Genomic DNA, 19323 nt, shown 5'->3' with positions numbered 1-19323 from the left:
TATTACACATTGAAATAAACACAGGATATGCATTTATTTCATAATGAAATCATTTCAGTAAATGAAGGTATTGGACATCTAATTTATTCAGCTATTAGTTCCAATCTCCTGACTCCCACTCAGGCTTTTCTCATTTGCTCAGCTTTGCACCACCAGCTGTCTTGCTGAAACTTCATTGTGGGTGTCCTGCTCCAGTCTGCCATTGAAGTACGACAAAAATCACATCTGACTTTATTACTGAACATTGGGATCAAAGTTAATAGAACCTGCTCTGGTACATACAAAAAAAACAATCACTTATTTCAGCTGCCAAGGTTCCCTCTTAAGTTATTATCAAAATTTCTTTCTAGTTTCTGTTTCCTTTAAGTATTTAGCTTATTAACAAAATCTTCTGATTCCTCTTTTACAATACTTTATCCATTTCTTCCTGTTTATCAGAAAAATCATGGTTTGTGACTTGGCTGTCAGTTTTCTTGTTTATGGTGCAAGTTTTTTTATTTTGGCTTCTTGTATTTTAAGCTCTTCTGAAGTATTATTGACCAAAAATCTGTGTCTTACCCATGTGCTTACTGACTTTACTGTTGTACTTTGGCTTTCCCTGCTCTTCTTTTTGCCGTGTTTCATGATTCTGGAATTCTGCATTGTGCTTTTCTCATGTCCTTTATAACTGCTGATTTTATTGCTTATGTTAAACACATTGCTGATTGGAAGCAATAATTTCAAATTGGGCGTGAGGAGTGGAATCCATTTGTTTAGAAAAAAAATTGACTTTTGTTCTCTAACATTTTCCCTAGTGCAGCTGCTTGAATTGCTTTCCTAAGATAGTCTTCTTACAAGTTTCTTACAAGGTAGATCAGTCTTCAAAACTAATCGAGTGAATAATTTTTCCAATATAGATCTTTCTATATTTTTGTGTTCTATACTTCTAGCTGATTCTGAAAAGAATTTAACAAGCTTTAAAAATGGCTTAGGAAGTAGATTGCATACATTGTAAAACCATTATAAAAAGTGCAGATAAAAAAAATTAATTAATTTTATTCTTTTAAACCTCTATTTAAAATGCAGTAATATATGCACTCTCTGTTTTAACTCACTAGCGAGAGCTCTGTAACTAAGAGCAGAAAGTGATACCTGTATTGCCACAAGGTCAGATCCCTTGAACTGTTTCTCTGAACCATCTGACATTGCAGTCCTCTTGGGGAAGAAGGATAGTTGGTATCTTGCTTTTGTACAGCAGTCTGGAGAGAAAACACACCATACATAAGTGTTCAGTAGCATATGTCTCTCTAATCTGTCTAGGTATTCATACTCCACTCATCACCATGGCACATGACTGCCTAGCAACAGTTGCATAAAGTAATGGAGAAAATTATATAAGAAGGTTTGAGGACTGGTACTCTATTCCACTTTCCTTTCATGTATATCAGAACTTTGTAGGGAGTGCATATTTTAGTACATGGAGACTTATTTTTCTAATTTTTTTACCATTTTATTTTCCCAAAAGCACTCCCATGAGCCATTAGCAGCAGAAACCAGCACTTCCCAAAAAAGATTCAGCCCTTTAGAACATTTGAATAGGAGTAGGCTTTCTGAAAATGAACAAAGACATCTTGAGGAAAAAAGGCAACAAGCATGAACTGCTATAGTTAAGTCTAAATGATCAGTGCGTATGCTCAATAGATGGAGTAAATTTTCATTCCCCGTGAAGTAGTTATTGGAAAATATGTGCAACACGGAATGAGCAAGGGTTTAAAGTGTAATAACAAAGTCGTTACATTCTTTATGATGGTCATCTGTAAAGCTGATGATCAGGTAGAGTGTTAAAGCTGTTAATGTTGGACACTTGGCTGTGTGTGGGCTCTCCTACTTGAGCCCCCCTCTGATGTGTATCTGTGCATATGTGGATGCCTGTCTTCTAGGTGGTTTTTGAGGAGGGATTATTCTACATGAATTTTATCTACATTAGATCATATTTTATTCATTGTTTTGGTGTTCTTTTGAGAAACCATTCAAAATTCATCGTGGAGCCCAATATAATTTTATACATAGATACTTAATGAAAATTGTACCTTCAGATAATGTGAAGCTGTGTATTGATGTAGGATTTGTTTACTTGCCAAAAGTTCTTCTCGGTGGAGGTAAAGTGAATTCTAAAAAATACTTTATTGTTTGTGACTATTTTTTTCAAACAGTGTGTCTATACCAAAGCTGACTTTCCTAATGGAAAAAAGAGGAGGGGTAAAAACTCCAAGAGGAGGGATAAGAAACCCCAAACAGTTGACTGTCTCAAAGTGGACTGTATGGTTTCTGATCAAATAGAACTTTTTACTGGATTGCACATTTATTTTTCAATTCAACATGAAACATTTTTAACCCAATCTGAACTATTTTCTTTTTTTGTTGTTATTGTAAATTTTTGTGGGGGAGGGCATATCTATTTTTTTAACTTTTTTGGGAGGGCTAGAAATTTTCCATATCAATTGTACTACATACTATTGCCTTTTTTTTTATTTTTTCCTTTCTTTCTGCCTCTGTTTTTATTTACAATAATATCACAACATTTAATTAAAAATATAATATTTTAGTTCAAATCTTTATAATGATTTTTGGTATTTGTATTTGTTTTTTTTAAAGTCCTGCAGCTCTTAATATCCTAAACATACTTGGGCATGAAGTAGGGTCAGTAACTAAACAGAATTTAAACAGTCAGAAGAGCATTAATTTTCTTCAGTTGTTTTCATTATTTTTAGGTTGTATAGGGAGAACAATATATAATAATTTAAAATAAGGAAGATGGATATAATTCCTGTGGTGAATCCAGTTAAGTTTTGCTTATACTTACAATAAAATTAATAGAAATTAGTCTATTAAATCTTCGTTGATTACATGACAGTAAAGGAAGCTGTTGGTTGAAGTATTCCCTGTGGTTTGCAGTCTAGACCCTGCTGTGTTGTAATAGTGCATAAGAACCAGAATGCAACTTGGACTGGAAATTATATATAAACAAGAATAAAACTGCCATCACTGTGGGTAGTGATATGCAACAAAATCTTAAGTTTTTTAATATCTGGAAGAATAGCTTTGAAACTGTACACCCTGTTTGAACTTGGAGGGAGGAATATAAGGGTTATGTAAGTAAAGCAGAACAAACTAGAAAAAAAATCAAGGACCTAAATTTGATTATTAGCTGTTGTAATCATCATAAGTTGTATAGAAATGAGTTTAAAAAAACTCCAACAAAAACCAAAACTTTTTTAAATTTTTCAAAGTATTAATTTAGATACCGGCTCTTAACTGTGCTGAAGTAAAGCTAGAGGATTTCTGTAAAACTGATGGACTTTAGTCTGCGTTCAAACTGATCAGAGGGCAGATGCAAACAAGACTTGTTTAGTTGTCATTTAAAAACCATGAAAGTGTGAAATATTTGCTTTGGTACAAAGAGTACTTGGGGTGTTCCAGTGCTACTAACACTGCAATTTCTATGCAAATGGATATTAGTCACGATTTTTGTGATGAAATGAAGTTAGTATAGTTCTTATAGTTCTGCCCCTAGCCACAGCTGCCACATTTGGGAAAATTGTAAAGATCCTCAAATAGAAGGGTTATGGAAGTATAGAATACTGTTTCTCTCCATGGAATATTCTTAAACAAATTCCAAAATTGTTTCTGTCTTAGAGGAAGACTGCGTGCCTACAGTTCTGCTTGACTTTAAGGATTAGGTATAGGAATAGCGGTGATGCCCTGTGGTTTTTTTCCCTCTTTTTTTCTCTTTTACATAAGGGGCAGAACATAGAGGCAAAACCCCTCTGCATGGGGAATAGTTTCCCAATAATTTAATTGAGCAATATTCTACAATATGTTGGAGTGTTTTCTCATTAGTCTAGAAAGCTGGCCTGTCCAGTTTTTAACACAAGTAAATAATAAATTAATCTGCATAGCTAAAGATGTCAACTGCAGTCAGCCATCTGCGCCAGTATTGCTGTTGCTCAGCAACTGTAATTTACTACTATGTGAGGCCATGTGATGTGGAGATGGTGTTTGCTGGGCGGTCACTGGGCGGGCAGCGCAGCCCAGCCCTGCTCTCCCCAGACAGCTTAATCCTTTTCATGATTTGCTCAGTGCAGCACAGATGAACTTTGTTAACCTTCTCTTTGCCGCTCTCTTGATTTGTAGTTAGATTTTTTGTTAATCATTCATGTGTTTCTGGTATATCAAATCTCAGTGAAGTTGATGGAAGCAATGAGCATTTGTTGCATTGCTGCATGATGCAGTGCACTGAGCTGTTTAAAAGTCTTCTTCCTTGCTATGTGCATGAGGCAGCTTAATCATATCCTTGGCTATAAAAACTAATTTTTAGATATCCTGAGATACTGACATTCAAAAATAAAAAAAGTAAAAAGATTATGTACACTATTTTGCTTTATGATTCTAATTATGTAAGCTATAAAAGAATAGTTCTCCAAATATTCATAATTCATGTGCAAACTACAGATTTTTGTGTTGGTAATTTAAGCAGAGTAGTGAAGTATTTTTAAGACTATAATAACTGCATCATATAATTCACCATAGTGTTTAGTAGCTTTAGAATAGCTAAGTAACATTTAAGAATAGTTTTTCAATATGTCTGTTTAAAATGTTTGCACCAGCATTGGTTTAGCACCAAGCTACAGAGCTTGTAACCACTGCTGTGGTTTGTGGAATGGATACCCACGGACCATGCTGCTGACTAGAATCTAGTGTCATGTTTGTGAGCATCTTGAGTCAGTGTTCCCTGATAAACTCATCTGATACTTGAAAGGAAGGTAAATATGTATTTTGTAGTGATGATCTGTTTGCCTGAAATGAGGATCAGTTGCATACTGTGTACAATAGTTAAATGTTTGATTCGGTGTAATTACTTTGAACAGCTGAGATCTTATTCATGGAAGGATGGTGTAGAAGAAAAAACCTTGTCTCCATTATTGCACAGACTTCTTTAGAAGAGATTTTCACTTGTATGTTGGTATACTAATTTAATTTGGTTTGTGATAGTTCTTTTTTGTTCATAACAGGATTTTATGATTTAGTTTCTTGTCTCACACTGCACAAAGCTGCATAAAATCGTGTGCTTGAGTACTTTATTTTTCATGTTTCTCTCATCATCTTGGCAAAAATGTCTGCTAAGAACCAAATCTGGATTCATCTCAGCTCTTTGAAGTTTCCAGGGACCAAATAAGTTGCTGTGTTTTCAGACTAGAAACTGATTTTGTCGATAAAGCTTTGGAGCTGAGCAATTAACAGCAAAGTCCACTTATATATCTGTGGTAATGCAAAGGCTTTATAAATCTTTACATTTATATTAATATTTTTATGTATATCTTTTAAGTTTCTTTTTATAGCAGCAAATGACTGGTCTAAATGAGAATGAGACCTGTTCCCTTAGAGTGCAGCTCTGCTCTGCAAAAGGACTGTTAAAATGGCTTCTGAAAGCCACATTCATATTGTTTGCCAGTAATTTTTATATGAAATATGTTCAATCTGCAAGTCAAAATTTATTTCTCATGTACATCTGGAATCATAGAATCAACATAGATTCTCTTCCTCCCTGAAGTCATCTGCAGGGATAGAAATTAAGCATGCCCAGGCAATGTGCTTGCTGACAACTTTCCTATTGCTTTTGATGGGTTTGTGTTGTTAGAACAAATCTGAACCCTTTTTGAAGAAAGGAATAGACACTGGATTGCCTTCAATTGTGTTGGCTCTGTTTAGGATAGAGAGCACGACTGAACTGAAGTTCTTATTTGTTATTGGTGTCAGCTGTTAGCTTGACTTTCTTTATGCATTCATCATCTATCTACTGTTACAATTTTCTTCAAAGTAATTCTCCATGGATGTTGTTAGTAAAATACTGAATAAATTCATTTAGTGCTTCAAACTAGAAGAGTTGATGCTACGGTTGATGAATACATAAAATAAATTTTAATTACTTCTTTGTTGTTCTGAGGGCACATAGTTTCTACAGCAGTTAGAAAACAAAGTAGCAATTTTTTTTGTTGAGGAGTTGAAATCTGAACAAAATTGCTGCATGAAATCTGTCAAATTTACGGTCCTAGTTATGGCACTTAATGGCATGGGTCTCAGAATGAAGAAAATCTTACCGATTTCTTCTAGAAATAAGACCCAGCTCCCACCCCTATATACTGGTTAAAAACAGACAGCTTGGGTTTCTCAGCATCAAAGAGGAATCTCCTTCACAGACAAGAACTTCTAAAGCTCCCAAGTTCCTCTGGAAACTTTTGCTTTTTAATCCTACATAAAGGTATTAGAAATGTGGAGAAAGAAACTAGGAAGTCACAGAACTGTTGCCCAGGAACACCTTTAAGGATAGAGAAAAAACTGTATTTTTTGGTATCTACAGCAGCAGCAAGTTTTACTTCGTCTGTAATAATGTGTAAGAGCATCTGTATTAAATGGAAGCCTGCTCCTGTTAAAATTTATGAAAAATCTCTGTAATTCCAGTAGAACAAACAGGCAAGTGTTTGATAGAAAACTATATCACATAGCACATTTCATTTTGAACTCCTGCTGTTCCAACAACAGGACTATAGTTTGTGCAGTTTTGTATTTCTTTGAAGATGTGTGTAACCTATAATGATTTGATGGTTTTGGCACTTAATTCCTCTCACTAAAATGCATGGGAGGAATTCTATGTTTAAACCAGAAAGATTTAAAAAATAATACAGGTTAGTGAAACTTCCTACATTTTCCATTTTGAAGTTCAGCTGAAGGAGTAGCAAATTCAGTTTTAGTTTTAGAGGCTTCAGTTTCATACCAAGAATGCACATATATGTGTATATGTATATAATTTTTTTTTTAATAAGGAAAAATTAATGGTTGAGGGTTAAGGTTTTCTCTTCTGCACAAGGTTGTTTTGAAATCTGTAGCATCGAAGTAATGTTTGTTTGGACTCCAAGTAGGTAGTGGAATCAGACTGGACCAGCTGCAGGTTGAAGACAACCTTAAATGCTTATAAATGCAATTGGAATCTGCACGACTTAAATGTAAGAATTATTCAAACTATTCATTTTTTAGCCCCATCAGCCCTACAGCTACTTCATTTGAGGCTTTAAAGGTGGTGTAGTGACTTTAATTTAGATTTCCTGGAAGCTGAATGACAGACAACAGGTAGGCACCTTTTATTGCCGTGGTGTCAAAAAGAAGCAGAAGCAGTGAATCCCTGTGGAAAGTGCATTTTTCAAATATCTGTAAAAATTCTGTGGATAGAGGAAAAAGCCATTCCTTACTAAGGTCCATTAGAAAGCTCCTCACAGGATTTTGTCTTTCTCCACTGTAGAGTGGAGGCTACCTCCCGAACATAAGAAATCTTAGTTTCTTTGCCAAGCCAGACCACTGTAACAGCTTGGTCTTTGATTACACTTAAACCCTATAAAAACCTTAAGGATTCATCCAGAAATGGTATTAGTATGTATCTTAATTAAATTATGTTACTAATATCTAAAATCAGGTAAGGGAAGTGATCACTAATCAAACAAAATGGGAGTTAAGCTAAATGTAATCCTTGCTCAAATCCTCTGTACAGGTCTGAAATTAATTCCTTTCATAATTCAAGGCAGAGCTTAAATATGTGTTCCAGGTTTTTTTCAGTTGTTTCCACTTTTTAACAGTCATTTGCTATATGGTTTGCAAATAGATCAGAGAACTGTTTAAACAATCTAAAAAAAATTGCACTGAAAATGGAAGATAAGAGCAGCCTTATTACGAATGGTAACTTTACAGCTGAGGCCAAAATTTGGCATTGCCATGTGGAGCTGTTAGTAATAGTGAATTTATATACCAGAGTGTGTTTTTAAACCATGTTTATCAGAATAATTGAACTAACTGTGTTTTAGGGGGCTGCATCCAACTCTTAATTTTTGCTGCTGCAAAAATCCAAGGCTGGCAAGGCACACCAAAGTAATGAATTCATTGCCTCATTCCATGACATCAGAGCTCTTTCCTTCCAGTGAGCTCCAATATTACACAGACAAAATCTTTCTTTGCATGTAGTGCCTCTATTTGTTCCATGGTGTGTGGTAGAGATTTCATAGCATCACAGAATCATTTATGTTGTAAAAGATAATGAAGATCATTGAGACTTGAGTGAGGAACAGCATCCAGGAATCTTCACCCTTAAGGGAAAAGAGACTTATGTTGAGTGTTTTCCTACCTGCAGTTCCCTCTGTTGCAGTGGTGCATGCAAATGCTGTAGCTGGTACCCTGCATTTCACACACAGACTAAAGAATAGGAGAAGAGCTACAGGTGACCTGCTTAAATATCTGCTTGCAGGTGCAGGCCCATGGGACTCTGTACCATATTGAATGGCATTTTTGCTGCCTATAATGTTTCTGCTAGTGATGGAAAGTGTGGAAGGTAGCACATGACCACATGTTTTAGGCAGTTTGATCCTTTCTCAGATGGGGAAGCTGGGCTTTTCTGTCTTACCAGAAATACGATTTCCCTCTAATGTAATACTGCTTGGAATGACAAAAAATGTTTTGAAGTTGTGAGGTACTGTAATTGATGAGAAGCATGGGTGAATACATTATTTGCCTTACTCCTTCTCCTCTGTGTGAAAAGAGGGGCCCATTGTATAGAGAGGTATAGTAATTACCCTAGAAACTTCTAATAACAGAGGGGTTTTGGGAAACCTAATTATGGCTCTTGAAATACCATCAGGGGTCAGGCAAAGCTCCTCACTGATTTTGGATGAAGACTTGCCCTCTGAAATTGGTGGTAAAGCATAAGTCTGTGTTATTATAAACATAAATGTAAACATAATGCCAGTTTACACCTCTGTGCCCAATTCATTGGATACATATGTACTGCCAATACCTGTGCTCTGTAATTTAAACCATTACCAAAAGCATAAGCTGTATGAAGAGCTTGATAGATGTATGCTTAAAGATAATTATGCATTTACTGTGTTTTAATTCTGATTATTGTTTTCTGTCAGCAGACTTGATGTGTTAAACTATTTTAGCAGTATTTGTCATTATTCTGGCAAATCATTGCTGTAAATGAATCACTGCTAGGTCCCATGAAATTCCAATGCATTTTTTTCATTCTGTTGGGTTTTCATCCTCCAATATTCAGCTGTGTGTAAACTGAATGTGAAACCATTAGAATCATGGGTTCAGTGATAGCTTGACTCACAGCAACGTGGAGAAGAATGAAAATAATCAGCTGTGCATGTTAATTGCAAAACATTATTAGTGATATTTCTCCCTTTTTACACAGAAGTTTCAAATATTGCAGCAAGTCTTATATTAGAATAACTTACTATTATGTTTTCTTTATTAACTTTGTCTTATCTTAATTATAATGCCTTTATTTTTTTCAGATCAGTGAATGGCTCTGTTTAAACTGCCAGATGCAAAGAGCATTAGGAGGTGACCTAGCAGCAGGTCATGGTCCTGGGCCACAGCCACCTGCACCCAAACAGAAGACACCCATTCCACCTTCAACAGCTAAACCATCTCCCCAGCCACAGCCTGTTCAAAAGAAAGATATTACTTCAAAACCTGATCCTTCACAGTTAGCAGATCCAAAAAAACCTCTGCCACAAAAAAAGCAAACCCCCTTGCCTGGGTCTCCCCCTGTAAAATCAAAACAACCCCGTGCAGAGCCCACTGAGATCTCCCAACAAACCAGAGATGCCACTCCAAAATCTGATCAGGTCAAGCCGACACAGGCTGAAGATAAGCAAAAACAGCCCAGTGTACAGAAGCCTACAGCAGACACTGTATCTACCTCTGCAGCTCTAGAGCAGAAACAGGATTTGGCAGGTCCCAGACCACCAACTCAGCAGAAAGTGACAGACTCCCCAAAGCCTGAGCTAGCAAAGCCGTCGCAGGACACACATCCAGCCGGGGATAAACCAGATTCCAAACCTGTTCCGCAAGTGTCTCGGCAGAAGTCAGATCCCAAGCTTGCGTCTCAGCCTGGGGCTAGACCAGATGCTAAAGCTCAAAAGCCTGTTGAGCCAACACAAACAAAAGATGATCCTAAAAAGTTACCAACAAAACCAGCCCCAAAGCCTGATACAAAAGCAGCTCCCAAGGGCCCACAAGCAGGGGCAGGACCCAAGCCAGGGCCAGCACAGCCGGCACCTCAGCCGCAGCCACCTCAGAAAACTCCGGAGCAGTCGAGGCGTTTCAGCCTTAATCTGGGAGGCATCACTGATGCCCCTAAGCCTCAGCCTACAACGCCACAAGAAACAGTTACTGGGAAACTCTTCGGATTTGGAGCTTCATTCTTCAGCCAGGCCTCAAATTTAATTTCCACAGCGGGTCAGCCAGGGTCTCAGACATCAGGCGCCCCTCCTGCAGCAAAGCAGCCCCAGCCTCCACCACAGCCTCCCGCCCCTCAAACAGCCCCCAAAGAGACTGGTCAGGCTCAGCCTCCTCCAAAAGTTGTTCCTGTAAAGAAGGAAGCCAAGCCTCTTACAACTGAAAAATCAGAGCCATCAAAAGTGGATAGTGTTTTAACTAAAGGATCTGATTTAGAAAAGAAACCTGGTTTGGCTAAAGATAGCAAGCCTCAGGCTGCTGAAGCTAAGAAACCTGATGGGCTGTTGGAACCAGACAAAGCCAGCCAGCCTGAAATGTCTTGTCCCCTTTGTAAAACTGGACTAAATATTGGTTCTAAGGATCCCCCCAACTTTAATACCTGTACCGAGTGCAAGAAAGTTGTGTGCAATCTCTGTGGATTTAACCCAATGCCGCACATAGCTGAGGTAAGGCGACGGAGTCTGTGTTTACCCTGTATTCCTACCTACAGGCTCCCTGTGCTGTGGAGACATAAATAGCTGGGTTTTAGCTATTGAATTGTTAAGAAATTTTCTTGAGCATTTCATCATCTGAGGTCTTTTAAAATTAAGGATCTGTGTTGTATGAAGATACATTTCAGAGACCCACTTGTCAGATAGTACTTCTGATGAATTTTTGGCATATGAGGAGGTCTGGTATAGGTGGTTGCTAGGGCTTTGAGACATAAGCAGATATGGTTATCAACTCCTATGAAATTGGTGCTGCTATGACACAGCAAACTACTGTACTTTCAGTCTAAGCTTCTTTTTGATATACTTCTGTGTTGTCTGCTAACATGTACTTGTTTAATCAGTGCCTCTGATTCAAAAAACTATTGAATGAAGGAATGTGTTAATTCTTAGTTGTTGCCCTTCCCTCCTGTTTAGTATATCCCCAAATTTATTCCATTCATCTTATTCTGGCTCTGGAGTCTTTGCATATGCTGATGCGCTCATTAGGAAGGTTGAAGTTTGAGTGATACCTGTGTGGTGAAAGATGTAATTTTTTGGCAAGAACAATGAAAGGCTCATAAAGTTACTTCATTCATTAAAGACTGTCACTTTGAAAGTGCTTTTTTCTGTGATTGCCTGAGATAGCTACTTATATTTAAAAGAATTACACGACTTACTTTCAACAGTTTCCTCACATTGCATGTTTTTACCCACTTCTTTTCTCCATGTAATTTCTTTTTGACAGGGGATTGGAAACTTTATACTAGCTTAATTGAAAGGTGGAGGCACATCTTATTTGCCCTATGAATTTGGCAGATTTAATTCAACAGAAGCAGACCACTTAAAAATACTTGTGAGCAGTTGAAATGCTTAAGTCGGTCTGTGCAGCACATGAAGACTGTGGTTGTCAATGCTCTGCCTTTAAAATCTGAATGAATAAATGACAAATGACTGCCAGGGTTAAAGGATATCACATCTCTGCCTTAAGGTGAGAATAAATGTGGGAAGAAATAGCACAGTGCAGGGAACATACTGCTTATGTTGTTTGCACGTGCTCTTTGCTATGGATTATTTTCTGGAATATACTGTTATTTGAGAGGTCTTTGTCCTACTATAATAAGCACATTTTATCCAATTCATGAATGTGTTGTCTAATGCACTTGGTCACTTAGGTCAGAAAGAAAGGCCTGAAAATGCAGGAAGATTGATCAGTGATTGAAAATTGATTTTTAACATTGTTTATGCACTGAATACCATCAAACACACACAATGCTTCATCATTGCCCAACTGTGTGTAAGCACACACACACTTTTGTGCGTTTAAATGTGAAAAATGCATATGGCTTTTTTCAGATGCACACTAGTATGCATACACAGAGTACCATGGAAACAAGATGTGTGAGTTCTGGTGAAATGCTGCTCAAATGACAACTACATAAGTCCTGGTGCATGACTTGCCTTCTTAGAGTTGACTTAGTTGTGATGGTGTGAGCCTGCCTTGTGGTGTGCAGACAAGTTTCCTGAAATTCTTCTGGTTAGGATGAGAAGGCTGGTACTCAGTTTCTGTTTTTCCATCACTGTTTTTGTTAGAAGATTCTCTCTTTTTCTGTTCTTTAGAATATGCAGAGCTTGAAATATGATTGATTTTCCTAATCTGACTTCCTCATGCCTTTCTTTGTTTCTCTTTTGGTTCCTGCTTGCATTTTCTTCTTCCTTGTACTACACATTTCCACCTCTGTCCACATTTTCTGCCTTGCCTTCTTTTTCCAATCAGTTTTGCTAAGAAGTGTCAACTTACTTTTCCTTCACAACAGGAGGTGGTTTAGTTGGCTGAAGGCATCCTGACTTTTCTTTGCATAAAGATTGGACAGACAGAACATCTCCCAACTGAGCTGTGTAAATAATGTATTTATGCTCAGATAGCAATTCTTTCCCTGGATGCACAGTATGTAGTATATTGCTTTTACATGACAGAAACATGATGGTGAGAAAATAGTTTATGCTCACTTGCATACTCTTTTTGTCCACCAAGTTCTTCTAATGTGTTCAGTACCATATTGGAGGTTTTATTTACTTGTCTCTTTCTTTGGGGGTTAGGAAGGAGAAATAGAAATGCTTTTTAAAATTGGTCTTTCTGGTGGTTTTCTACCTAATTCTTTTATTTCTATACTGTGTAATCAGATAAAAAATAAAATTCCAGAAGCTACATGCCTTCTTGGCCCCAGAAGTGATTTTGGATGAACAAACATAATGCATCTTAAACATAATTTTAGTTTTTCTTTGGGCCTGCAGATGTATCACAGTTATTCTGACAGTTGCTTCTGTGTCATCTACAAGTTGTTTCCTCAGTAATGGCTGAAAATGAGTGGAGTTTTATTGTCTGAGTGATGGCTAAACCCTTGTTGCCAACAAAGCTTATATTAGGCTACATGATAAGGGTCAGTCCGATGGAACAGAGAAACCAGTGTTTCACTCTCAAATGGAGAGGAGAATCTAACCCCTGTGGGCACTTCTACCTTAAGATCTCTCAGCAGGGAGTTTTTTCCAGCCAACATGCTGCAGTACTGCAAGACATGGCTGAGAGTTCTTTTAAGGGAAGAAGGTGCTTTCTTACAGTGGCAGTTGTTTGTTCTTGTGTGTATGTGACAGAAATAACTTTGAAAAATGTCTTAGAGCTTCTGCAGTCAGTCCTCTGATAACCCCTCTACTGCAGAAAATAGAACTAGACTCTTACCTAGTCAAAATCAACAATATGCTATTTACTTCAGTGAAGTTGTTTTGATTTGTGCAGGCAGAGAATTAGGCTAGAATACTTTTTCTTAAAATGAGCTGACTGTTCTTTTTCTCCCTGATTTGTTGATACAACAGTCAAGCAGTTATTTACTTAAATGGTAATTTATCCATGATGCAAATAGCCACAAACGATTAAATAAATGACACTTGATACATTTCAGAGACCTACAGGACCATGGGAGCCCTAGTGCATTAGCAGGCTCCTTATTCTGCCATTTGCTCAATGGGGAGGAGAACTGTTTACCAGCTCCGTAATTAGCTTTCCAGCTCAGGTAGTTGGAGCAGCTCTATTTTTAGTAACAAAGCACAAGATCACAACTGCTGAAGCCAGAAATGAAATGTGTGGCAACGACCATTTTGTGCATTTAAAACCCAGTGAACTGTTCAGAATATTGAGCAGGAGCAGAGATGGTTGTCTATAATGTAATTAAGTACGTTGAGGTCAGGAATATAGAACCTGTGATCAATTAATGTAGTAATAAAACATTTTAAAAAAAGATGATTTAAAAGCTAAACCAAGGAAAAATAAGATAATCCAGATTTTTAGATTCTATATGGGCAATAAGAAGGATAACATCTTTATAATAGAGTCACGTTATGAACAGAGAGAGCTGAAAATGTGAAGTGTGTATATGTGACCATGCTAATGGATTTAATCTAATAGAACTGCCAGGAGAACAACAGAAGCACTTTTTAGTCTACTGATAGCTATAAAATTACCTGGAAAGGTACGAGGAAGTAAAGAATGTTCCCTGTGTGAAATAAATTACTGGGGCTGCAGAAAGGAGAGAATTTTTAAATGATGGAGAAGGACAGGGGGGACTGGGAAAGACACATCGTATCTCTGACTTGCTAAGGATTTTTTGTTTGAAAAAGATGTAATCTGTTAGATATGTGATCAGAATAGATAATATAAACAATTTTAGAGTGATATTTCTTAATATGTTTATTACAGCACATATAGTCTGTATGAAATTGTTTTACATTGGTGGATATGATGGCAGGAGTCTACAAAGATTGATGGTTGCTGTCCCATCTATATTCTTATATATCTTTTTTTTATAAATAAGTGTATAACTTTGTAAAAGAATTTACATGTTTTTCTGATAACTCATTTTTACACTCCTACTTACTAGACCTAACTAAATAAATACTTTTTCCTTGTCCCCACATACTGTCACCAGAAGGCAAAGCAAAAATATAAATGATTTTTTTTTTAAGTAATCACAGTGCTATCATTAAACTCCATAGTGTAATCAGGTGAAAAATTGGTACCTTCCTCTCTAGTAGGAACTTCTAGATGTAGCAATAAATAGCATTTTGGAACTGATATAAGTCTCTCTGGAGATGAAGGGAGGGATTTTGTGGTGGCACAGTGTCATATACCTGGATATATCTTGGGTTTTCTACCTCCTCCCAAAATCCTGCATAACGGGTACTGGCACAGGTGAGTGAGCATCCAGTGTAAATAATTCTGCTAGTTTATGTTTTTCCAAGACTTCACTGATATGTGAAATGGAGTGAGGCCCTGAGGAAGTGTGACCTGATATGCAAGCTTCAAAAGTAGGCTTTAAAAAATAATTTAACCCCACCCCCCCAAACCTATACTAAGTGAATCGAACCCTGCTATTGAATGCCCAGATGTACTTTGGACTTCTTAAAACAAGTGTGCCGCAACATTATAAAGAATAATCCATCTATTATTCTAATGAAAATCCCTAAAATAGTGTACTGCATCATCACTGAGGTGACACCCATTGCCCGTCTTTAATTAATTAACAGCTCTGTACTGTCATGTGTTTCCTACTTGAAAAAGCTCAGACCACTCTGCAAACTGGCAGGTTTACCTCTTATAAGAAATTCCTCTCTGCTCTCTTGTGTTTGGTGATGAGTTGTTTTGGAAACAGATGGTGTCTGGGAAACACAGTGAAGAACAATTTGCATTAAAGATACAAAGGGAAAAACAACCACTCCTTTCAGTTGCATAATTTATCTTCTCTGTTTCTTCCCTCTCCCTTTAAAGATCCTTTTAAAATTTTGATCGTAAGAGAGTGAGTGCTATTACTGTTTAATAAACTAACTAAATAATATAGAACATAATAGGGTAGCACAACTTATGAACAACTAGCACTTATGAAAATTCTTTCCATTAAATGATAATTCTTTATAATTGAGAAAATATTAAAACTACTGCTAACTATTATTTTGAAAGATAAAATCTGGCATTGAAAAACAGAGTGCATGTTAGATGATAAAAACCCCACTATATTTCTTGACAGTCAGAATGAAATTAATTTCACTCCAAATTAGGTATCCTACTTTTCTGTTTAAATTATTCAATCTGCATGATAGAAAAAAACATGAACATGGAAATATTTTTCATAACAGAATGACTCATGTCTTCTATTTTTCCTATAAACACGTATATTGTGTATTTACAAAATAGAAGGGCTAGTGTGGAATGACTCTTTGATGGATGATTTAGTCAAAATTGAACACAGATAAATATTTTTTAAAAATTTAATGCCTGAATTCACTTTTTAAATAAGGTTGAAGGGCTTAAGCTTCATCAACAGAGTTAGATTTCCGGTATTCACATTTTAATATTCGTATTTAAATTCTTAAAGACAGACAGATACTTGTAAGCATATTAGGAGCTCGTGTCCTTCTATGATGCCTCAGCTAAACCTGTTCCAAAAAGCCCAGCTTTGACCTGATGATTTTACAGAGGCCTGAACTTCGGTCTTTTACACACGGCTTGAGCTGTTCCTTTTGAGCAGTGTCTAGCTTCTGTTTAAACCCCTGTGGAGTCCAGACATGGAGACCTCTTGTGGGATCTGATTTTGATGTGTCTTTGAGAATAGTTCCACCAGAGGCAGTACTTCTTGGTCTTAAGCATACCAGCTACAGTTACTTTAATAAATAATAATAAAGCCTGCTCATGGTCAAATGTGATGTGGTGGTGGTTAGCCAAGTTTATTTCTTCTTCAACGATATTATATGCAAAATACAGATCTGCAGATAGATATGGAACTTCAGGACTCTTATCCTCAGCTCAGGCCGTGGTACAGCTAAGCTTCTTGTCTCTCAATTTCCTCCAAGACCCCACAAGTCTGCACTTAAGTTTCAGCAGAGTGAACAGCTGCATCCAGATAACCTATTCAGTAGATGTCCTGTGATGGTTTTGTTTGAATTCCTCATCACTGTAGAGGGAAATGAAAACATCCCTACTTTCTCACAACTTTCTCTGAACAGGTGTCTTGCAGTTCAGTAGGGCTCCTTGGTCCAGAGAAAATTATACACTAATGCAGTTTCATTTTTTGGCAGTCAGGTTTGATGGTTATTTCTGAACGTGGTCTTGGGACAGTATTTGAAAGCAAGGCATCTTAGATCTCCACGGTTATTAGTCAAGGCATTCATTACAAGACTGCATTCTTGTTAATTTTCCTTTTCAGTATTTATGACCATAAAATTAGGTTTTGTTTTTTTCCCCCTGAAATTAAATTCAAGGAGTGAAGATTGGTCTCATTGCTCAAAGTAATAGTGTGACCTTTGGAAGGACTATTACCATGATTAATTGCCTGCTATTTGTTTTCTTTATTCTACTCTCTAAAAGTTTCCAAATTACCTCTCTGAACAAAGAACTCCATTGAAACCAACAATGAGATACAGACATAAAGCCATGTAAGGCCAGATGGCTTTTATTAATGTTGGTAACGGCTACCGATGGTGTGAAATCCAAAGGGATGTCTATAGCAGCACTGCTGCTGGCACCCACAGCTCCTGTCTATCTGGCTATTCTTCATCCACGTGGAATTCATTTGCAATGAATTCTTTACTTATATACACTTATTCCATCTTAGATGCCTTTGCATTTTTGAAAGAGAAAATGCTTAGGCAAGCGATTAATGCAGAGCTCTTAGTGTTGATTTTTGTGTGTGGTTTATTTTTCTCCTGTGCAGATAGTTTACAGACTAATGTATTAGAGACAGTCAAGGTGGAGTCACAAATCTAAAACAGATTATCAGGAAAATTACTGACCTGGCCTTGAGCCAGGTGATTTTCTTCTCTGTTACTTCATTAGAAATTTGGTTGGTTTCCCATTATTGAATGAGGAAGAAGTCTTTTGAAAGCTAAGCTGGTATTAATTGTTCGAATTTTTGCACTCAACTTTATAATAGTAATTTAAAGATAATTTATTTATTGAGATAAAGGTATTTCATGTTTTTCTCTTCCATTACAGAAAAATACATTTTTTTCATGTTTTATTGAGAAACAAAAATGCTTAATTTAGAGACTTTAAATATTGCTGTGAGTTTTAGTTAATTTCAATAAAAGACCCAGTCATCCACTTCCAGATTTTCATAAGCAAACAAACAAAATCTACTGTATGTAAAGTGCCTTTTTTTTTTTTTTTTTTTTTTTTTGTGCCCAGGTAAGACATTACATTCTATCTGGTCACATTAATCATATGTGGAGACATTGTCATAACTTGTGCGACCATAAAAATATAAAACATTTAGCTTTTTATAAGAACCCTTACATAGTTTTGGTGTTCCAAAAGATTCCCTATAGGGGGAGCTTCAAATGAATTTTTTTTTTTTAATTTTCCAGGAATATGAAGAGCTGATGCTCTTCCAAGGAACAAATGCTATAAATAGCATTTTGAAAATGCTATTACAGCATTTTGAAAAATATCTGAGGATTTTATATATCTGAAACCAGGATATTTTTCCCTGCATATTTGTTACTCTGATTGACAGTAGTCGGACCGATAGATCGTGTAGTATTTAATAATATTCTGAGAAGACAGTACGCTGTCAATTTAAACATTTGCATACATTTTGTGATCCCATTTCTTGAAGAACAAAGCTATTTATGTTAAAAATTTCATGTCATTTCTGCTGACCAAAAGCCGAATGTTGTCACACCACAACAGTATATTAGTAAAGAAAGGTCAACATTTCACACAAAGAAATTCTATAAAATCACTTGTTTTCCACTACTGTGGGGTGATTTTAAACTTAATGGTATAGCATGAGCATAATCAAAGTAATTTTGCAACTAATTTTAACTGTTTGTAGGAAGTGCGACCAGCTGTAAAAATAAACCTTCAGATTTAAAGCTAGAGATGAAATGAGCAAGAGGGGGCACTTACCTGATTTCTATTTGTATTCTGCACATTAATATTTCCCCCAGAGTAGTGGAAAGATTGTGTCATTTAAAGAGACAGTGGCCAGTAATTATTTTTAGTATTTCTGAAATGCAAATAGTTCAGTGGACCAGAATGAGAACAAGCCTGGCTTTAGATTTAATGTTATTTATCTAATAAATTGATTTCACCAGTATTACTAAGAGTAAGGATGGAGGCTGAGGGGAACCTAAGCCATTATATAGTAGTGGAAAGGCGATTAGATTCATGCCAGTAAGCTGCTGGAGATGCTGTCTAGCAGCTTTTGAAACGGGAGGTCGCAGACTGATGTTGAAGAGGGGGATTAGCTGCTGCTGAACCATTCTGGCTGAATTTTGCACAAAATGCTGGTGAGTTGGGAGGGAAAGGGGGAAAATATATATTTTTGCATCACTAGGGGGAAAAAAAACCGTAAGAGCCAGTAGGCTGTATCAGACCAGAACACTCACTGAGAAGAATGATGAGGTGTATTAGTTTTCCATCTGTGTTTTATAGGTTAATGAAATTACTCAGACAGTGAGGTAACTTAGGCTTCTAAGG

The 19323-nt window shown here is 36.7% G+C and overlaps 1 protein-coding gene across 1 annotated transcript in view; it reads left to right on the top strand.

The window, feature by feature from the left end:
* Nucleotides 1–19323, top strand: part of PCLO (piccolo presynaptic cytomatrix protein) — a 327932-nt gene that overhangs the window by 9457 nt on the left and 299152 nt on the right. Inside the window, 1 exon segment of the mRNA XM_032107596.1 lies at nt 9381–10775. Coding sequence (XP_031963487.1) covers nt 9381–10775 — 1395 coding nt within the window.

This window comes from Corvus moneduloides, chromosome 4, assembly GCF_009650955.1.
Source record: "Corvus moneduloides isolate bCorMon1 chromosome 4, bCorMon1.pri, whole genome shotgun sequence".
NCBI lineage: Eukaryota > Metazoa > Chordata > Aves > Passeriformes > Corvidae > Corvus > Corvus moneduloides.
Note: the sequence above shows the minus strand (reverse complement) of the source record. Positions and strands in the feature narration are given on the sequence as shown.